Raw genomic sequence first — 23,222 nt, 5'->3', positions numbered from 1 at the left:
AGCCATCATCCCCTCATCCAGGCTGGCCAGGCACCCCACCCTGATCCGGGACACCCTTCAGGGCAAACCAGCCAGCCCCCACCCATGCACCAGGCCTCTATTCTATATAGTAAAAGGGTAATATGCCTCCCAGCACCGGGATCAGCGTGACAGGGGGCAGCGCCCAAACCCCCTGATCACCCTGCGGCTCTGTGTGTGACAGGGGGCGGGGCCACAACCTCCCTATCTGCCCTGCTCTGTTTGTGACAGGGGAAGGCGCCCCAACCCCCTGATCGGCCCTGCTCTGTGCCTGATAGGGGGGAGCTCCCCAACCCCCTGGTCGCCCTGCGGCTCTGTGTGTGACAGGGTGCAGCGCCCCCACCCCACGGGCCCTGCTCTGTGTGTGATGGGGTAGAGCCATAACCTCCCCATCGGACCTGCCCTGAGTGTGACAGTGGCGGCGCCCCAACCCCCTGATCGGCCCTGCTCTGTGGGTGATAGAGGGCGGTGCCCCAAACCCCTGATCTGCCCTGCTCTGTTTATGACAGGGGGCGGCGCCCCAACTCCCCCGTCGGCCCTGCTCTGAGCCTGACCAGGGCTGCACCTAGGGATTAGGCCTGCCCTCTGCCACCCGGGAGCAGGCCTAAGCCAGCAGGTCGTTATCTCCCGAGGGGTCCCAGACTGCGAGAGGGTACAGGCCGTGCTAAGGGACCCCCCTCCCCCCCGAGTGCACAAATTTTTGTGCACCGGGCCTCTAGTAATACAATAATAAACTGTGTTTCATGTATTCACAATTGTGAACCTACTTTTGCCCCACCCTTTATAATAAGGGAAAAGAAAATTTCTTTAAATGTATTTGTAAATACTACACAGACATTAAAAATTGTTTTGTTTTGTCTTTTTAATTAGGAGTATATGGTGATGTACATCGAGTGAAGATTATGTTTAATAAGAAAGAAAATGCTTTGGTTCAGATGGCAGATGCAAATCAAGCTCAGCTAGGTACTGATGATTAATAGTAATAACAGTGGTGACCTCCCCCTTTTTATGTGAATTTTTCTATAAAATGAGCAAACTTACAGCTAGTAGAAATTTACTTTACCAAAGAGTATTTCTTTGTGGTAGTATCTTCATTATTTGTATCTGCTTATGTTTTATAAAGATTAAAAATATTTATTACTCTTTGAAGTTCGTTTTCTACTTGTTGCTATTTAGAACTTTGACTCTAGGGTTTTTCTCTAAGTTTAAACTATTAAACATCACTTGCTTTGTTTAATTTTATTATATTTTATTATTTATTTGTTTTTGTTCCAAATTAAGTTTTCTAGAACTGTTGCATGGCATAAAAGTTTGGGCAAACTTCGTAATGATGGCACACGACGGTGTCATTCTATGGCCTCTCTGTTCATTGTTATAGTGGCTATTTAAAATGTTACTATTTTGAACTTTTGTAAAAAATACTTTGCTTGAGATTAAACTAATTTATTCAGTAACCGTTTTCCTGAACACTTGTTATGTTCCAGGCACTCTGGAACTTCCTAGGAAGAGAGTTGTTTTTTGTTTGACTGCTTTTCTTTTGTTATTGTAAAATAAATTTATCTAACACATTTCTATATGTAAGAGTTTTAAAGTTTAAAACCATTTTAACCCACAAACTGACAATATAATTTTAAATGACTAAATAAAAAGATTTTATGATAATTTAGACAAATTTTATAGAGGCTCTATCTTAATACCCAAACTTACCTTATTTTCTTCCTATGCATCAGCAATGAACCATCTGAATGGTCAGAGACTTTATGGAAAAGTGCTCCGTGCTACACTGTCCAAACATCAGGCCGTTCAGCTTCCTCGAGAGGGACAAGAAGACCAAGGTCTGACTAAGGATTTTAGTAATAGTCCTTTGCATCGCTTTAAAAAGCCTGGCTCTAAAAACTTCCAGAATATTTTTCCACCATCAGCCACTCTGCATCTTTCCAACATCCCGTATGTACCTCATTACTTATTATCCTTCTGTTGGTTAATAATGAACAATTATTATTATAAACTATGTTTTAGGGGAGGTAAAAACTCTGAAATTAGCCCTAGCTGGTTTGGCTCAGTAGATAGAGCGTCGGCCTGGTGACTGAAGGAAGGGTACCAGGTTCAGTTCCAGTCAAGGGCACATGCCCAGGTTGCGAACTCAGTCCCCAGTGCGGGGTGTGCAGGAGGCAGCTGATCAGTGATTCTCTCATCATTGATGTTTCTCTCTCTTTCTCTCTCTTTCTCTCTCTCTCTCTCTCTCTCTTTCTCTCGTTCCCTCCCGCTCTCTCTTCCCCTTCCTCTCTGAAATCAATAAAAATATATTTAAAAAAAAAACAACTCAAATTATTCTAATGCAGCAATTGTCCTACTGACGAATTTCTTGTGAGAGGATTAATTTATTATTATGTCTTAAGAAGGTTATATCTTCAGTCGTACACTGCAAAAGTAAGGGTAGCAGTATTTTAAAAAAATTTTTTACAAGTAGAAAATTAGCAACTAGTTACCTTTCAGTTATAAAAGGGCATAAAAATAAATTTATGCAGAAATATTCCATTGGCACATATTTGTTCATTCCTTTGCATAGATATAAAGACTTAAGTAACCAACATAGCAAAGTCAAATAATTTATGGGTTTTTGTTTTTTTTTAAATCCTTTCATGGGTATGTTTAGAGACAGAGATAGACAGACAGACAGAAAGTCAGAGAGACATTGATCAGTTGCTCTAGTACGTGTACCGAGGGGTTAGAACGCAAAACTTAGGTATGTGCCTTGACTGGGAATTGAATCCCAACCAACTGAACCTCCCAACCAGGGCAAATAATTTATGTATTTAAGAATTTGAAGAATTTTTAATTTTTTTTATCTATAAGCTGCAAAGCCATATATAATGATTAATTTTAACTAATATGTTAATTATTCTTTTTGTCTGTGATCACTCTATTAACTGGCGTTGTAGCAGACTTGTTCTTTTTTAAAAAATATGTATATATTTTTATTGATTTCAGAGTGGAAGGGAGAGGGAGAGAGAGATAGAAACATCAATGATGAGAATCATTGATCTGCTGCCTCCTGCATGCCCCCTTGTGGGGATCGACCTGCAACCCAGGCATGTGTCCCTGACCAGAATCAAACCTGAACACTTCAGTCCACAGGCCGACACTCTATCCACTAAGCCAAACCAGCTAGAGCCAGACTTGTTCTTTTTTTTATTTATTTTATTTTATTTTTTTTAAATATATTTTACTGATTTTTTTTTTTTTACAGAGAGGAAGGGAGAGAGATAGAGAGCCAGAAACATCGATGAGAGAGAAACATCGATCAGCTGCCTCCTGTACATCTCCTACTGGGGATGTGCCCACAACCCAGATACATGCCCTTGACTGGAATCAAACCTGGGGCCCTTCAGTCTGCAGGCCGACACTCTATCCACTGAGCCAAACCGGTTTCGTCCATACTTGTTCTTTAGTTGTCTTCTAAGTCTGGGATTAATAGACTACCCATGGTCCAAAACCATCTGTTTTGGTATGGCCCATGAGCTAAGACTGACTTTTATATTTTCAAATTGGGGGTGGGGTGGAGAGGAGGGGCAAAAGGGAAATAATTTGTGATTTGAGAAAATTATATTAAAATTTAAATTTCACATTCCATAAATAACGTTTCATGGAGCACAACCACACTTGCTCATTTATATACTATCTATGGCTGCTTTTGAGCTATAACATCAGAGGTGGAGTCTTGCAACAGAGACTGTATGGCCATCAAAACCTAAGGTATTTACTATGTGGCCCTGTATAGAAAAAATCTGAGCCCAGCCTTGGTGGCTCAGTGGTTGAGCATTGACCTATGAACCAGGAGATGATGGTTTGATTCCTGGTCAGGGCACATGTCTGGGTTGCCAACTCGATCTCCTGTGTGGGGGACGTGCAGGAGGCAGCCAGCCAATCAATGATTCTCTCTCATCATTGATATTTCTATCTCTCCCTCTCCCTTGTGCTCTGAAATCATATCCTGATTTAAAAAACAACAAAAAACCCTGTTTTATTTGTTTGTTTTAATGGTAGCAACTCCTGTTCTAATTCTTGAATTCCTTGACCAACAAAGACGGCAGTTTTGTATAATTTAATCACATACATGAAGGGGGATAAGCTTTGGAAAGAGAGGTAAAAGCTGTGGGAAATGGTTGCATGTGTGCATGTGTGTGGAAATTTAAAGACTCGGGAATGAAGAATGGTGAGATTTTGGATTGTTATTAGAATGAGAAAAGGATGCAAAAACCGGTTTGGCTCAGTGGATGGAGCGTCGGCCTGCGGACTGAGGGGTCCCGGGTTCGATTCCGGTCAAGGGCATGTGCCTGGGTTGCGGGCACATCCCCAGTAGGGAGTGTGCAGGAGGCAGCTGATCGATGTTTCTCTCTCATTGATGTTTCTAACTCTCTATCTCTCTCCCTTCCTCTCTGTAAAAAAATCAATAAAATATATTTTTTTAAAAAAAGAATGAGAAAAGGAGATGAATAAGAATAGAAAATAATTACTCAAAATAGTATTGAATACTCAGGCTCCAAGCTAGTCTCCAGTTAGCCTAGTTAGAGAAACCTTGAATCTGAATTGGGCAGGGCTCTAACCTCAGGCCCGCTTGGAAGCTAGAGGAGCCACTTAAGAAAAAAAAACACTAGATTTGTGGATCTAGAAATTTAGCAGCTCATCACTGTTAAGTCTGTAGAGTGGCAACATATTTAGATACTGAGGCAGGCTCCTGTCGTTACCTTTCCCGTTACCTTCAAGCTGGTCTCAAGTAACTACTGTAATAAAAGCTATGTGAATGTCGTCTCTCTTACTAAGTCAAGAACTTTCACCTTTTCCCTTAAAAGAAGCACTTTATGGCTTCTCTTTGGCATATCTGAATTGCCAGCATCACTGCTTTTGCACTTTGGCACCATTAATAAGTAAAACAAGGGTGACTTGAACACAAGCACTGGAATACTGTGATCGGCGATCTGAACACCAAGAGGGGTACTAGTGACTAACAGGCATATACCGTACACTGTTTGGAAACACTGGACAAAGAGACGATTCATGTCAGGCACAGAGGAGCACGATGGCAGATTTCATCACACCACTCAGAATGGCACCCAATTTAAAACTTCTGAAGTGTTTATTTCTGGAATTTTCCATTTAATGTTTTTAAACTGCTAGTAGCTGAAACTGTAGAAAGTGAAACTGTGGGTAAGGGGGGGGCTACTGTATTCTACTTTTTGTCTCTATCAATTTATCCGTAATAACCTTTGAGATAAGGTCATGAATTTCATGTTATCAATGAAACTGAGAGGCTCGGGTTAAGTAACTTCAAGTGACATACCAAGTGAATGAGAAATAGAATGGGAAGACAGACCTGTCTCCCTGCAGAGCCAGCTGTTTTTCTGCTATACCGGCCTTGCTGGCAGTTGTGAAGTGAGTCTACTTTTAGTCAGTTGACTCTGGAGCGATAGGCCACTCACTGTATTAGTCATCTGCTTCATAACAGATCACCCCAAAACGGAACACAGTAATTAACGTTCATTATCTCATACTGTAGCTGTGAGTCAAAAATCCAGAAGTTGCTTAGCTGGATTGTTTTGGCTGAGAGTCTATCATAAGGTTGCATCTGAAGATTTAACTGGGGCTAGAGGACTGACTTCCAAAGTGGCTCATTCATGTGCCTAGTTATTGACAGGAGACCCTCAGTTGCTTGTCACAAGGACCTCTCCATGTGGCAGCTGTAGTGTCCTCATGAAATAGCAGCTGGTTTCCTCCAAAGCTAATGATTCAACAGAAGGTGAGATGGGAACTGCAGTTACATGTGTAATTTCTGTTGTACCTTTAAAGGTTACAGAGGGCATCCCTATTCAGTGTGGCAAGGGTATATTTGAGGGCGTGAATTGCAGGAAGCGAGAGTAATTGGGGGCCATCCTGGAGCCTGGTTATTAACACATATTCGTAATTATCCTGAAAGCAGTTTAAAATGTAGAACGCTGGCCAGCTGGAGTGACTCGGTTGAGTGTTGTCTGGTGCACTGAAAGGTTGCCAGTTCCATTTCCAGTCAGGGCACCTCTGGGGTGCAGGTTTGATCCCCATTTGGCAACCCATCTCTCTCTCTCTCTCTCTCTCTCTCTCTCTCTCTCTCTCTCTCCCTCTCTCCTCTCTTCTCTCTCCTCTCTTCTCTCTCCTCTCTTCTCTCTCCTCTCTTCTCTCTTCTCTCTTCTCTCTTCTCTCTTCTCTCCTCTCTCTTCCTCTCCGCCCCCCCCCCCCAAGCATGTCCTTGGGTGTGAATTAAAAAAACAAAACTAAAGTGAAGAACTCTGGACTACAGTGGACTACAGTCGATAAGTTAGAACTAGCTTTGGAAGTACTAGAGTTAATTACTGAAGTCTGTGGTATGAGTACTAATTCCTTTGAAAGAATAAATAAAGGGGTGGGCAAAAGTAGGTTTATAGTTGTAATACAAATAAATACAATAGTTAATAAATAATAAAACAAGAATAAACTTTCTATCCCTTTGTACGCCATAAGCGTCTGTAGACACAAGGATGGTTTCCATTTTGAACACGTGGCAGTTAACTGGCTAGTACTCACAACTGTAAACCTATGTTTGCCCACCCCTGTATAGAAAGATATTCTTGGTATTCATGTACCTGTCCACATTGTTTGCAAAAGATTTAAGACAAAATTCTGTTTTTTGAGGACATGTATGTGGTATGTGTCAATCTCGAACATCTTCAGGGACAGTTCCAAATCATGTCTTCATTGCATGGCTTTAGTTAGTCTCTATGAAATGTGAGGTACTCTGGAGATTTAACAATTGCAAGTTAATCTTTGCTTCATTTGAGAATTAGGGCGCTAAGATACTTGGTTGACTCTGATGTTTTCACAGACCTTCCGTTACGATGGATGATCTGAAGAACCTTTTCACAGAAGCTGGATGTTCAGTGAAGGCTTTTAAATTCTTTCAGTAAGTCCTTGCTTTTAAGAAACACATTAACTTTATTTAATATGGTATGCAAATTTTAGGGTCATTTCAAGAAGTCTTCTAGGGTGGGGGAGAGAAGGTTTATAGACAAAATTAATTCTATACCCTTTTTAAATTTCTTATCCCATTTTTAGGAAAGATCGCAAAATGGCCCTTATTCAGTTGGGATCTGTGGAAGAAGCGATCCAGGCCCTCATTGAGCTTCATAACCATGACCTTGGAGAAAATCACCACCTCAGAGTTTCCTTCTCAAAATCTACAATCTGACTTTCTGTGAATTTTTCTTCTAAGACTGGACCATAATAGCAGTAAAATGTTCAGACATAGACTGAAGCAACTCAAGACCAATTCTGCCTCTTTTACAAAAATGATTTTTTTCTGAGTTTGCTGTTTAAGTATATTCAAAAAATTAGGGATATTCAAAAAATGTTTTCCCCCCTGCCAATATGTGCTCAAAGGGGTGTTTTTCTTTTATATCTTAGTTTCTATGAAAATAATCTTCAGGAAAAAATTTTTTTTTCAGTAATTCACTTCCCCATATAAAATTGGATTTCAAAAGGACAGACTCTTTTAGTTTGGGACCAGATCAGCCTTATACATTTCTAAACTCCTTTGTACTTTAAAAAATTAAATATAACAACTTTTAAAATTACTTGATATAAGTAATTTCAATTTCTTACAACCAAGTTTTTAACTTTATGATTCAGAATTTGTTCATGCATAAATTACATCAATTATTTGGCATATATTGATGGTTATACATAAACAAATTGGTTTGTGTTGGAAGCAGATTTATAAACTTCATGTTTTCTTTTAGGTTTTTTTTTCCCACTGGTAAGACACTCCTATGAATATTGCATATCTTTAATTTTTTAAGAGTATTTGGAGAAATGAAGCATCTCAGCTGTCCCAAGGAAATTAAGTGGAATCCAACCAGGATCAATTAAGGTGTCAGAAAAATCAGTAACTTTCTTTGGAAAAATCATGTTTTAAATTTCAAAATGATACATTTGCTCAGTAATATAATATGATCTTAGAAAACTAAAAAAAAATTCTACTTATAAACTACTTTTTTATAATTGTTTTCAGAAAAAAGTTTACAGTCTTAAGGAAAATATTCAGGTCTATCATATGGTTTGACAGATTTTTAAAAGTTATTTTTGGTAAGGTCTTCTTTTAGAAAAAAATTAAATCTCAAGGGTTTTTTGTACCACTATAATCTGTAATACTTATTCAGAATTACTGTGTATTTACTTAATTTCTAATTATGTGCCTTATTATGTGCTTATGATACAATAGGTTAGAGTTTTATCTAAGTATCTTGAAAGCTATATTGTGGGCTTGGTGAGTGTTTCCCTTTTCTTTCCCTGTTTTGGTAAGGATTTTAAAGGATTTTTCATTGCTATTTTAAGTAGTTTTCAATAAGTGATCATTTTTATCCAAATTTATGGTGCTTTGGTGAAGAGATGGGGTGGGGAAGGATAAATGGTTTAGACAATAATTCACTGTACACCTGTAGGCCTCTTCACATTTGACCAATAGCAGTCATTGCCGTTATGGCATACTGATTTGGAGCTATGAAATGCAATCTCAGTTTCTGGATCTTGTCAAATCTTTATCATTCATCAGATTTTGTCTCAGGATTACTTGATTTTTCTCAGTACTCAAGCAGAACTTGCTTTTCTTTGTTAATGTAGCTTCATTACTGAGTGCCCACATGTGGAGTATGGCAGAGTGGGTTCCTTCTCATTCTCGGTCCCATTCCCTTTTGTGGTTGAATGTAAGAGTGCATTTCAATGAGGCTTCAGTGATTGTATAATGTAAAATTGTTTCTTTTTAATGAGAAACTTAGCTTTTGTTAATTTCTCCTTCAATGCTTGATCAGATTTTTTAAAAGCGGGATTTGTCAAAAGGGACATTTTTGTCCACCACTTTTACACTTCTCAGATTCTCAGAGTGGCTCATCTCACCTTTAAGAGGAATATCTCAATCTCTTTGCTATATTCCAGCCATTTATTTGAACACAGGAAGGGTTCTACAAAAGAAATTTTACAAAAAATTGGAGACACAGGAGATATTATAGGTTGTTAAAAAGCAGAATTCACTCAACACTGAGCAATAGAAGGTAGGTAGAATTGGAAGGAGACTACTAAATTGAGACCTTTTGGGTGGATCAATTTAGCATTGGCTGAATAGATAGGTATAATCACTTATCAGATTTTTTATTTTTTTCACTTACGAGATATATTTTTAGCTAAACACTGAGTAAAGGGGAAGGGGAAAATGTCTTTGAGACAGCTCCCAAAATTTACTTCCTTTTTCCCTCCATACAGGCACTATTAAAGTTTTTAGTGACAGGTTAAATTGGATTCTTTCATTTGCTTTGAGTTACGAATTTCTGTGTAGTTTAAAGTCATGATTCTCATAATTAGCGTGTAAGTGTAGCAAAAGTGTAGCAGAAGGGAGATCATAAGGGTGTTGAATGTAATTTTGAAATAGAGCATGGCCTTTAAATCTGAGAGAACGTTTGAATCCTTTTCAGGGATTTGTGTATGTGTGTTTATATAAGTGTGTGTGTATATATATATATATATATATATATATATATATATATATATACACATATATATATGTGTGTATGTATATATACACACACACACATACCCTCTTCTGATGTTGTACATACATATACACATTACATACCTTTTAATTTATTGACAAAGAAAATCAAATTAAGATTTGGAAAAGTGAGATATTCTTATTTAAAGTAGTGTGTTTGAAACCATCAATTTGTGTCTAAAATTAGCTGTAGCACATGGATGTTATCTATACTGGGCTATTTGCTGTTTGACTTCTAGAAGTCTACAGTGTTTGTGTTGGCATAGTTTATGTAAAAAGATTTTAAAATATCAGGGTAGTGGAAACATTAGATCTTTGTATTTTTGTTTTTGGCATGCATTTATTAGATATCTTCTAAGTCATGTTTTCACTGTTCAGCTGACATAGTATTCTATTTTTAAGCTTATTTACTTTATTTTAAGGAGTATGTCTTATCACTTTTGGAAGTGTCTTCACTTTTACACAAAGTATATATATATTCAGGACTTTTAAAAAATAGCAGTACATGTTTAACAAGTAGCAATTTATGCCAAAAAGTTTTTCTTTGAGATTTAAGTAAGTTGCAGAGCAGTAAAATGTGTTTTGTGTGAAATACAAATAGAAAAATGACCCAGTAACTAAATTGTTAACTTATCAATTAAGAATATCAGCATTTTACCCAATAGCTCCTACAGAATGCCATAAATCCTTTAAGACTAAATATTGTAATCTTTTATTTGTAGTAATAATATTTCTGATTTTTTTTTTGTCAAAAGATGCAGATATCATCATTTTTAGAGATGTATTTCTTTCTGCTTGCCTAATTCCTTATGGGAGCAGGGCAATGCCTATAATAGTAATCTAGGTTCTGCCTCAGTTGGTTAGAAGTAATGCTAATGAATGTCTCTGTTCAGTTTCATGTAAACATTTCAAAGCTTCCCTGTCCTTTGGCAGCAAAGTTTATATATACACTAGAGGCCCGGTGCACAAATTTGTGCAACAGTGGGGTCCCTCGGCCTGGCATGAGGGATCAGGTGAAACCAGCTCTCTGACATACCCTGAGGGGTCCCAGATTGCGAGAGGGTGCAGCCAGGCCGAGGGACTCCCCTGGTGCATGATCGGGGCCGGGGAGGACTCCAGGGCGTGTCTGGCCCGTCTCACTCAGTCCCTATCGGCTGGACCCCAGCAGCAAGCTAACCTACCAGTAGGAGCATCTGCCCCCTGGTGGTCAGTGCACATCATAGAGAGTGGTTGAGCAACCTTAGCATATCATTAGCATATTAGGCTTTTATTATATAGGATTGAGTAAATTATCATGTAATTTCTCTTCTGTTCCTACTAAATATTTTTGGACAAAAGATAACAAGCTCAAAAGTAAGTGCCCTCCACCCCCAATGAGTCACTTAAAAAACCTGAAGTTTGCCAAACTATTAGCCTATCTCTTAGAAAACTTAATGTGTACTGCTATTTTTAAAACCAAAAAGACAGCATGACTATGCGTAAAAGCATTTTTTCTTAGCCTTTCCTTTGTCTTGATCTGTTGTTATCAAGAATACTGCCAGACTTAAAATATTCTACTATTGTCCTCAAAGAAATACAGTTTAGATTGCACAAAACTTTTCCTTTAAAGACAATATAACTCAGCTGTCTTTTAAAAGAGCTGTGTTGTTATCTAACTATTTGCAGTCTTTTTTCAGAGCAAATTCTAACAGTTAGTTGTGAATTGTTTAAAAAAATAGAAAATAACTAAAATATTAGTTTTAGGGGTTTTATAGAGGGAGAAAAACTAAATGGGACCAAAGTTTATGTGCCTTCTTCAGTAGTCTTAATTGACCTTTTCTTCCTATTCGAGACTAAGGTAGTATCAGTATTCTGGTTTTCAGGAAGGATGTACTATGTAATTTTAAAAGAATGTTATCCCGCAGACTATTCATACAAGGGAAGAATTGTAACTGTGTAAATGCAGCCTCAGTTACACTTTTGCCTTTGTTGCATAATATTTATTATATTGCATTGTGCAGGTTCAGGAACAGAACTGCTCGCTTTCGATCTTTGTGGTAGTCATCGTAGTTTCTGTAACCTGAGGCATGTGTTCCAGAGAACAGGGATATTTGTCTGGTCCAGTGACCTTGGTGATACTAGTCACAACTGAAAGCTGCTTATGGCAAGCTCGATTCAGCACTGTAAACAGATTTTTGTTCTTGTATTATTTTCAATTTTTGAATCTATGTAGTAGTTGTAATAACAGATATTTAAATGGCTATTTTTGATGTCAGACTCTGGCCTTTTCCCCCATTTCCATTGTTACCCAGGTATTTGAAAAATTCATCCCACATACAGAAAGTACTAATTGTAAAGATCGCTGACCAAGCAAAGTTTTGCATCAAAATGTCACCTCATTGCTCTGACCAAAGACTGACTTCTGGTTGTAACTCCTTTCTATTAAGCATTTTCCCCAAGCTCCCTTCTGAAAGAAGACCCAGTGCAGAGCGGCCTTTACTTCCTATTTCCTGTTGGTGAATAGACTACTTGATATTACTTAGAGAAAATGGGAGTTTAAATGTGAGCAGAGTGGGTTAGGATGACAAGGGTTGGATGGGCATTTTCAGTACTGTACTTAAGAAAAAAAAAATAGCACAGCTAAGGAGCCTATGACATTGTCTCGTGTTTTGCGTGGTCTGTTCATAAGATTCCCTTTTTCAGTTTATAAGAATGTTCATCTAACAGAAGAAGATGCTGTAAATATTTGTAACAACATTTTTTTTAACCAGGCCAAAAAAGAAAAAAAAGGGGGGTTTGGGGAACAAGTTAACATATAAAGTGGTTTTATATAAAACATCGATTATCTTGTATATTTTGATAAGCAGCAGTACCAGCTTCATTTGTAACACAGTTTGTGGCATTGGGAAAAAAGGATTCTGTTATTGTTGATGTGAACTATGTTATAAATGCAAAGAGATGATAAAATATTAAAAAAACATATTTTCTAAATGCGTCGTGCATGGTTAATTCAAGCTTCTGTACACTACAGTGTATTCCATTCTCGTTCAGTTTGTATGTTTGCCAACTATTACTTGATATCTCTAATCTCTTTTCCTAACAAGTATAGCATTGTAGCATGCCTTTTAATAAATGTCATGACATCTGTACGCTCTTAAATTTTTTTCTGTGTTCTTGTCTGTACTTTGGGTTTCCCCTTGTCTTACCTGTAATTCTAATGATGTTATATTCTTTAAAAATTTTCATAGCCATACATCTAAACTTCTCATATTTAGAGAATAGCGAGCACATATCTATATAACTTCAAAAACTGAAAAACCTTAAGTCTGCTAACCACCTTTTAGAATTAAAGAACAATGCCCTAGCGGGTTTGGCTCAGTGGATAGAGAGTTGGCCTGCAGACCAAAGGGTCCGAGGTTCGATTCCGGTCAAGGGCATGTACCTCGGTTACAGGCTCCTTCCTGGTGCAGGCCCTGGTCAGGGCTTGTGCAGGTGGCAACCGATCAATGTGTTTCTCTTACATTGATGTTTCTCTCTGTCTTTCCCTCTCTCTTCCACTCTCTCTAAAAAAAAAGGCAATGGAAAAATATCCTCAGATGAGGATAAAAAATAAAATTAAGGAACAATTCTCATTTGCGGAGCAAACTGCTTTTCTAATTGTCCTGTAATGCATCTTTCTCTATGGCACCCCCCCCCCCCCCTTTAGTAAAGTGCACGTTGGCACACTTGCATGAGTTCACTCCATCTCCACCTCTCTCTCTCTCTCTCTCTCTCTCTCTCTCTCTCTCTCTCTCTCTCTCTCTCACACACACACACACACACACACACACACACACACTTGATATATGTGCAATGCCAAACAAGAGTTGGAACACTTTTTCTAGTTCAGTTTTTGGCTCTCCTAAGGGATTAGTGTCCATAAATTTTGAGACAGGTGTGATCTCAAACCATGTTTGTGTCCCTTTTAATTAAAGAGTAATACAGTTATCAGCTGCCTACATATTGCTTGTCCGTAGATAAATGTTTTGTGTCTGGGTTCTCTTAAAGAAATACTGGATTGTAGGAGTCTCGGATCTTTGGAAGAAAATTTATTTTTAATGGATTGGAAAATTAGGTAAACCTTGATCTTTGCTGGCTCACCTGTAAGCTCTATTATCTCCATAAATGTAACTAGATCAAAATTTTTTTAAAAAGCATAAGAGACATTTTTGTCAGGAAAAATAAAGTAACCCTATGGCCAAGGGAGGTTTTACAAACTTGACCATGAATGCTTATTTACACATCACATTGCTTACAACCATCACCAAGAAGCATGCATTTTTTAGGATAAATGGATCTAAGCTCGCCTAGTTCAGTTCACACTTTTACAGGTAAGTGGCACAGAGAAGGAGGCGACTTGCCCAAGGCCACGTGCCAGTTCATTGCGGAGTCCGGACTAGAAACCAGATCTCCTTGAGATTATCCACTACACTCCATCACACCCAGGGATTGTGCTGTGAGGGTTACGACCTTGAAGGTCTGTACATGGAATTGGGATGTTTATACTACCATAACCAGTCGAAAGACTGCACAAGTGGTGGTGGTGTTTCTGCTGAAGGGTAAAAATGCCTACCTACTTCTGAACATTTTAAATGAAAAATGTAACTTCAAGTTGTAAATCTGAGAAAACTAACTTTAAAAAATGCAGTTACTATTTGTCTGAGTTTGCTGGGGCTGACGTAACAAAGTATTCCAGACGAGGCAGTTGAAATAACCAGAATTTATTTTCTTAACAGTTCTAGATATTAGAAGTTAAAGTCAGGTGCCAGCAAGGCTGGTTTCTTCTGAGGCCTCTTTCCTTGGCTTAGAGATGGCCCTCCTGTCCCCTGCATTCACATGGCCTTTTCTTCTCTTTGTGCCTGTGGCCTAATAAGATACACCAGTCATATTGGATTAGGGCCCACCCATCTGACCTCATCTTACCGTAATTACCTCTTTAAAGACGCTATCCCCAAATATAGTCACATTCTGAGATACTGGAGTTTCGGACTTCAATAATTTTTTGAGGGGGGGGGGGAGACACAATTTAGCCCATAACACTAATAAAAATTACTCATTCAGCTCCCCTCGTACTGATTGTACCAGCAATTGAGCTAGGTGCTGGGCAAGATATAAAGAGTTAAGAATATGTTGACTTACCTCCTAGAAATATGCTATACAGTGGAAATGTCAACCTAAATCCATAAATTAAATAGTCTTGAACTCTTGCCTTTGATAGGAAGCCCCCAAAATGTATCATGAGGTCTCTAGGCAATTCGAGTCAGAATATACTAGTATATGGTTAACGCTAACATATAGCTAATTAATGTAGGAATACACGCTGTTCAATAATTTTCTACTCCACTCTTAGAAATAAGCTATTTCAGCAATGATCACTTCTAAGACATATTCTGTAACTTGAACAGTGCAGGAATCATTAAGAAGTCACCATCAAACAAGCTGTGCCCAATTTTTAATGCTCAACATTTGTTGATAAGTGAACTGTGGTGCTGGCTCAGGAATATTTAAGTGTTAAATCCAGTGTGCTTACAATTTGCATGGTTGTTCCTACATCAATGATTTTTTTTTCTGTTGTCCTATTTCAACTTCTAATGAAAAGTTGTCACTGTGTGTTTCTATCCAAACAATTTATGCTGAGCTGATAGGAATCTAATAACAATTTTGTTGGAATCACTGCATTCATAAAGGGTTTGGATGTAGATCTTCCAATTTTGCTAGAATAAAGAAAGTATAATTAACCAGGAAAAGTGGATACTAATGTTTCATGAAGAATTGTATTTCTGTTTTATTCCTATGTTCCAAAGATATACTAGTAGACAGGGTAATGGGAAAAATTCAATGGTCCTGTTGGGATAAATTGCCCTCGGATTAAATAAACTATGCTCCAGGTTAATTATCTCCTAAATCCTTGATCCTAGAGAATACAAATATCAGATTCTGACCTGTTAAGCAATTATCTTTAACCAAATGAAAACCGGTATTATATTAGTATTAGACAAAGTACACTTTCAGGCAACAGGTACTGGTAGAGATAAAGAGATTTTATAATGATATTTATAATTATACAAGTGAACACAATAAAGCTACATAGAAGAAGCTCTCAGATGTGATGTTGAACAAAGGAAGCCATACGCAAAAGGACATATAATGTATAATTCTATTTGCATCAAATTCAAAAATAGGATAGTGGTTAACTTGGGGAAGGAAGTAGTAGTTTGAGGGTATGAGGAGAGGTTTTTACTGTGTGGTTAATGTTTTATTTCATAACCTTTGTACCAGTTACCCAGGACTGTTTACTTTCTGGTAATTCATTGAGCTTGTACATTAAGAATTTGTGCATTTATCTGTGTGTTCTACTTCATTTATGTTTCATTTTGAAAACTGGTTGTAATTGAACGAGGTGCTATAGTCCATTCTCCTTTTCATTTTTATTAAATGTCTTGGGGTGACATTGGTTAACAATATTATACAAGTTTCTGGTGCACAATTGTACAGCACATCATCTGTACACTGAATTGTGTGTTCACTACCCCAAGTTAAGTCTCCTTTTAACATCATTTATCTCCCCATACCCTCCCCCATCTCCTCTACTACCCCTTCCCCCGGCAATCACCACACTGTTGTCCACGCTTGTTAAATCAGCTGATTATTCTACCCAGTCCTTGTCACAAAGTTCTGAAGATACCATGGACTGAATTTCACCATGAAACTCTTCGACACATGTATGTGGTATTGCATTTCTCTGGCCATAGCATACCTACAGGGAAAATGTTTCCCTAACAAAACAAAAACTATTTTCCAATAAATTCTATATTTTTGAACAGTTTTAAACCCAACTAAATTCAAATAATAATTTATTAATATAGGTGACCCTTGAACAACATGGGTTTTAACTGTGCGGATCCACTTATGCGTGGATGCAGATTCAACCAGCTACAGATTGGGAACAGTATTTTTGATCTATAGTTGGTAATCCATGGATATGGAGAGTCAACTACTCATTGTGGTATGCCATTTTGTTTACATACGGGGCTTGAGCATCCCTGGATGTTGGTATCTGCAAGGGGACCTGGAACCACTCCCCCCAGACATCAAGGGATGCCTGCAGATAAGCTTTGGGGGAATCAAAGCTATACTCTGGTTTTTGTGCAGAAGGTTGGTGCCCCTAACCCTGCATTGTTCAAGGGTCAAATGTACATATCAGCTTTGTGTTTGCAGCTATAGGACTTATCTGGTGGGCTATTTGATGTCTGGCCCCTTATATATTTTCATCAAGAAAAGCCAGAAAGCCTGGCCAGTGTGGTTCAGTGGTTGAGCATCGACCCATGAATCGGGAGGTCATGGTTTGATTCCCAGCCAAGGCACATGGCTAGGTACCCAGTGAGGGGTGTGCAGGAGGCAGCCGATCAATGATTCTCTATCATTGATGTTTCTATCTCCCTTCCTCTCTTTGAAATCAATAAAAACATATTTAAAAAGAAAACCCAGAAAGACCTACTTAGATCTCTAGCATCTTAAGAGGAGACTTAAACAAAAGGCATAGTGAAACTTCTTGTCATTAAGATTCTTAAATATATACTAATATAGTGTAATGAATTTCCAGGTACCCAATACCCAACTGCAACTAGAGGCCAATCTTGTTTCATTTGTTCTTCCTCTGTTCCCTGGATTATTTAGAAACAAATCCTCATCATAAGTTCATCTACAAACATTTCAGTATGTTTAAGTTCATAACTGCAATTGTTGATAAAGTCTTTTCATATATAGCTTCCCTTTCCATCTTTCCCCCCTGCCCCTTGCAGAAACTGAGCTTTTTGCTCTGGAAAAATTCCCCACAGCCTGGATTTCACTGATTATGCCTTCATGATGGTATTTAATGTTTCCCCCACCTCAAATTTTTAAGAATTTTAAATGGCATTGGGCATTTATTTACATTACGTATCCTTTCTTGTGATGGTAGTAGCCATTGATGATCATTGTTTAGATCCATTCATTTTTAGGGATAGCAAAGTGATGACGTTCTATCATTCCTTTTGCATGTATTATTTGGATTACCTTTATATAATAGGAGAAGCTTCTTTTTTATTGAACTTGTTGGGGGTGACATTGGTTAATAAAGTTATATAGGTTTCAAATATACAGTTCTATAACTCATCATCTGTATGTTGTATTGTGTGTTTACCACCCCAAGTCAGGTCTCTTTCCATCACCATTTATTCCCCCTTTACCCTCTCCCACCTCCTCCACCCCTTTTCCCTCTGGTAATCACCATACTGTTGTCTGTGTCTATGAGGTTTTTTCCTTTGCTTAATGTCTTTACCTTTTTCACCCACCCCTCAGCCCCCGACAGCTGTCAGTCTGCTCTCTGTACCTATGAGTCTTTCTGTTTTGTTTGTTAGCGTATTGTGTGCACTAGATTCCACGTATTAGTGAAACCATATGGCACTTGTCTTTCTCTGACTGGCTCACTGTTTGGTTACGCTGAGGTACAGGCATGTGCTCTGACTGGGAGAACCACGGCCTGGTTCATAGGGCGGCCCTTAATCACTGAGCCACACCACCCTGGGAGTAAAACTACTGAGACATTAAAGATAGAACCCTGTTGCTTCCAGTGACTGTGGGGCAGCAATCTGGTTATTACAGAGCACCTCCTGGGCTAAACCGAGCTGCAAGCCGATCAGAGAAATACACAGCAAGCTGAGTGGGTGCTCACAGAAGTAAATAGAGGCTCTGTCATAACCTGCAAAAACAACCTACTTTCTGCTCGACTTCAGGGCTTTGGGAATTTGGCGACCAATTCCAATGGCACAGCTATCCTATATTTATTTTTTTAAATATATTTTCATTGATTTCAGAGAGGGAGAGAGAGATAGAAACATCAATGACAAGAGAGAATCATTTGATCGGCTGCCTCCTATAAGCCCCCTACTGGGGATCAAGCCCGCAAACCGGGCAATGTGCCCGAGCAGGAACAAACTGTGACCTCCTGGTTCATAGGTCTACACTCAAGCACTGAGCCATGCCAGCCTGGCCGGGCTCATTGGCACAGCTATCTTTTAGAGTGTATTCGAGATCCCTATCCTTCCTGAAACTATTGCCTCTGACCTATACATTTTGGGAGTAACTTCTTCCATGATGTCTCCAAAAGCATAGATTTCCCGGATATGGTCAATTCCAGAGAAGCCAAAATATTGCCTTGTACAATGTATTAGTTTGCTAGAACTGCATAACAAAGTACCACAAACTGGGTGGCTTAAACAGCAGAAATTTATATCCTCCAACTTCTGGAAGTTAAATGTCCAAAATCAAGGTGTTGGCAGGTTTGGTTTTTGGTTTCTTCTCCCCTTGACTTGTAGATAGATGCCTTCTGTGTCTTCACAGTCATGAGTGTGTGTGTGTGTGTGTGTGTGTGTGTGTGTGTCCTAATCTATTCTTTTTAAAAAATATATATATATCTTTATTGATTTCAGAGAGGAAGAGAGAGGGAAAGAGAGAAACATCAATGATGAGAGAGAATCATTGATCAGCTGCCTCCTGCACATCCCCCACTGGGGATCAAGCCCGCAACCCAGGCATGTGCCCTTGACCAGAATCGAACCTGGGACCCTTCAGTCCGCAGGCTAAGGCTTTATCCACTGAGCTAAACCAGTTAGGGCTCGTAATCTCTTCTTATAAGGACACCAGACACCAGTCATATGGCTTGGGGCCCACCTATCGGACCTCATTTTACCTTGGTTACATTTTTAAAGGTCCCCTCTCCATATACAGAAAGTGAGATATCCCTCCCACTGAAGCAGTGAATTAAATAGGGTGTTGCCAGCATGATGGAGCCCCTATGCCCAGACAGCTCTTCGTCTCTTTACCAGCGTCTTCATTCTCAGCACTATTATTTTTTCATCTAAAGCAGTTTTTCTTAACCCTTCTTTACTCTCCTTTAATAAACTTACAAACCTCATTGCCCCTTCTTTGTGAGGGCCCTGGGAAGATTTCTAATAATGTAAACAATCATGGCTAAAAACAAAGCAATGGCAATGTTTGTGAACAAATGTATTTTCATCTTTTAAAAACCCATGTTTTTAACCTTCTTAAGGCATTATCTGTGTGACACCGAGCATACTGGTTGCCACAGTGGGCCTTGTGTCTTATGCCGTGTGCAGAGCACAGCGGTTTCAAAGCAGGGCTGCCACTGCTCAGCTTATGAGCCAGAGGTCAGACAGATCAGCGTAACAGTGCACATTGATGAATGGTAGGGCTGCGTACAAAATCGGGTCTCTTCTTCGACACACGGGGGACTGCTCCATCCCTAAATTCTCCAATGTGCTTTTCTATAGAAAAAATGTTTCCTTATGCAACCGACTCAAAATTGTGTCACTTAAACCCTTTTTGAGGCTTTTTTTTTTCTTTTCCTGGCAATGACTGAATATCAGGAAGGAAGAATGTTCCTCCCAGAGTTTCACAATGGAAATTCGGGTCTTCCCCGCCCCCCCACCCCCACTCCCCACCCCCCCCACCCCCCGACATAAGAAAAGTTAGCCTGAATTCATCCTGCAGCTGGACTAGATTGGAATTGGTTTTTCTTGGAAACCAATCTCAAGATCCGTCCTTTAGAGCATCGTCAAGATGAACAAATGAAATGGCATTTTAATATCACCGTGAAGGATCTAGAAATGGATTTTTGTTACAGATGCTTAAAGGAGCAAATAAGGTTGGTATTTGCGCCAAGTGAATGTCTCTTTGGCCACCCACAAACTTCAGTATGGAACGGAAGGAACTTGTACAGTACAAATTTGGCATCAGCGTTCAGATATTCACAAAAATGGGCAAATAACTCGGGTTTCCTAGACAGGCCCTAATGGACTTGGTGGCCTGCAGCTCTCAACCTGCCAGGGACTCTAAACTTAATGCAGCCACACGGATTCTTTCTCCTTTTCCCCTCCTTCCCTCGGGTGTTCAGGTTCTCATCCCCTCCAGAGATCTCTCTGAACACCAGCCATGATCTCTCTTGTCTGTCCTCTCCTGCTGCTTCCGCCTTGTCTGTTCTACTGGATTTCCCTACCAGCCTTTTAAACATGCGCAAGTCTCTCTAATCTTAAAACAAGGAATAAAATCCCCAAGCCTTCTTTGCCTACCTTTCTATTTCTTATCTTCCCTGTTCACAGCCAAACAGCCCAACAGAATTGTCTCTGCTGCCTCATCTTCTATACTCTCCAAAGAACTCAAAATCAGCTCTGGCTGGTTTGGTTCGGTGGGTAGAGCATCAGTCTGCAGACTGAAAGGTCCTGGGTTCAATTCCCAGTCAGGGCACATGTCCAGGTTGTGGACTCGATCCCCAGTGTGGGGCTTGAGACAGCCAATCAATGATCCTCTCTCATCATGGATGTTTCTATCTCTCTCTCCTTCTACCTTCCTCTGTGAAATTAATAAAAAAATGTATAAAAATAAAATAAAAGAACTCAAAATCAGAACTTACTTTCAAATAAAAACCTGTGCTCCCCTTAAGACAAAGAGCACTTGCTTTGTGTTTGCAGTGGGGACTGTGGCACAGATGGTGCCAAGCATGCAATACAAATAACACCCTTTGGCAAATGCGTGCTGAGCGCCACGTTGGTTCGGCAGCTTGTTCTGAATGCTTTCTCGTTCCATATTCTCCACATGCCTATCAGCCTGGCGTGTCACACTTGAATCTCTGAAACTCATTAGGAAAATGAGTTTTTAAAATAAAAAATATATATTTTCTATGCTTTCCCCCATTCTGAGATTCGATATGTGCCCTTCCCACCTTCAGTTGGGAATCACGGATCTAGCATAAACACTCGGGACATGGCCATTCCTTCTTTCCCCTAAGTAGACTGGGGGCCCAGGCTCTCAGCATCAGGGCAAGACATGGGGGAGGTCCAGTCAATTAGAAGGCAGACGCAGTCTTGCGATGAGGGCCTGCGATGCCAGGCGACCTTTTCTCTCATTGTGGAAATGCCATTGTCATGTTTCCCTTTTCATTTGTGACTAAGAATGAATGTCATCACCCACAATCTCCTGCTCTTCTGATTACCAGCCAGTACATAAATAACACAGCTACATGTAATTGAATTGCCCAAGATTGCAGACCTATTGAAAGGGAGGCTATCCTTTATTTAAGAAATAGCAGATAAAACCTGGAGGGTTGACATCCTTGGGGAGACCAAGGCAAATTTGTTTTGTAGTTTTTTAAAAATATATATATTTTATTGATTTTTTACAGAGAGGAAGGGAGAGGGATAGAGAGTTAGAAATATCGATGAGAGAAAAACATCGATCAGCTGCCTCCTGCACATCCCCTACTGGGGATGTGCCCACAACCAAGGTACATGCCCTTGACCAGAATCGAACCTGGGACCCTTCAGTCCGCAGGCTGATGCTCTGTCCACTGGGCCAAACCAGTTAGGGCTGTTTTGTAGTTTTTTGTTTTTGTTTCAATCACCATTTATCCCCTCTCTTTCCTCTTCTAACCTCTCTCCCTTGCAATCACCACAGTGCTGTCCATGTCCATATGTTTTCTCTCTCTTTTTTTTTTATCTTCTTTTCTCAACCACAGCACCCCCCTCCAGAGCCGTCTGCCTGCTCTCTATGAGTCTTTTTCTATTTTGCTTGGTAGTTCAGGCAAATTTGAAGCTAACTCCTGGCTCTAAACTTGGTTAGAGAGAGAAAGATAAGCAAATAAGCATTTATAACGCATTGTAAGAGGGAGGTTTCTGAAAGCATCAGAGGAGCACAGCGGAAGGAAGGAGCCAGAGTGAAGTCTAGGCAGGTCTTGGATGACGTAATAGTCAGGAGAGTCACTCTAGGCGATGCTGTGGCAACAGATAAACCCTAACTATCCACAGCTTCCCACCAGGAATAAAATTTCATTTCTATGGGTGGGGCAACTATCTTGCATCTTTTGAAACACATGGCCTCCAAGTCTCCTCAGCAGGGAAAGAGCAATGATTCTTAAATGTCCCTGATATTAAATGCCTCGTCTGAGATGTGACACATGGGGCATATTATGCAATGTAATTGCATGATTAGTTGTAGTGAGACAGCAGTTGTTGTGCATCTGAAATTCAAATTTAATAGGGCATCTGTAATTTTATTCACCAAATCTAGCAACAGTTCAGGAAAGCTTATCTGACATTTTGTGAACGGTTGCCACCGCCAACAGTCGAGATGGATGGGACCTGAGGTTTCGAGCTGCACGGCCACCACAGGCACTTGCTGGCATGTGGGTTCCACGGGGACGGGCTGAGCAGAGCCCAGGCAGTGGCCGGAAGACCACAGCTGCTGGAGGAAACTCAGGGCTGCTGGGGTGGCCAGGAGAGCCTGTCTCTCGGGAGCTCGTCCCAAGGCCAGAGCCTCCCACGCACCCTGGCCTTCACATGGCCTTCTGGGGCCAAAGCCGGTCCCACTGGTCGGTTCCAGAAGAGGAGAGGAGTCCTTCCAGGCACCGTGTCTGCCCAGCTGTCCTTGTGGCCTCCCAGCCTGAAGCAGGGCACAGGGACCATCTCTCCAGCCCTCACTCTGGCAGGACATTGGCACATTTCAGAGCACACGCTGGCAGGCCTGC

At 39.9% G+C, this 23,222-nt stretch overlaps 1 protein-coding gene across 10 annotated transcripts in view; it reads left to right on the top strand.

The window, feature by feature from the left end:
* Positions 1-7,658, top strand: part of PTBP3 (polypyrimidine tract binding protein 3) — an 81,832-nt gene extending 74,174 nt beyond the window's left edge. For all 10 annotated transcript variants that reach the window (XM_059657660.1, XM_059657658.1, XM_059657656.1 and 7 more), the window contains 4 exons: positions 889-981; positions 1,749-1,965; positions 6,911-6,988; positions 7,141-7,658. In XM_059657660.1, coding sequence (XP_059513643.1) covers positions 889-981; positions 1,749-1,965; positions 6,911-6,988; positions 7,141-7,273 — 521 coding nt within the window. In that variant the 3' untranslated portion in view covers positions 7,274-7,658. The remainder of the gene's footprint in view (positions 1-888; positions 982-1,748; positions 1,966-6,910; positions 6,989-7,140) is intronic.
* The last annotated feature ends 15,564 nt before the right edge of the window (positions 7,659-23,222 follow it).

This window comes from Myotis daubentonii, chromosome 11 (assembly GCF_963259705.1).
Source record: "Myotis daubentonii chromosome 11, mMyoDau2.1, whole genome shotgun sequence".
Taxonomy (NCBI): Eukaryota; Metazoa; Chordata; class Mammalia; order Chiroptera; family Vespertilionidae; genus Myotis; species Myotis daubentonii.
The sequence above is the reverse complement of the archived record's forward strand: the minus strand, read 5'-3'. Positions and strand labels throughout refer to the sequence as shown.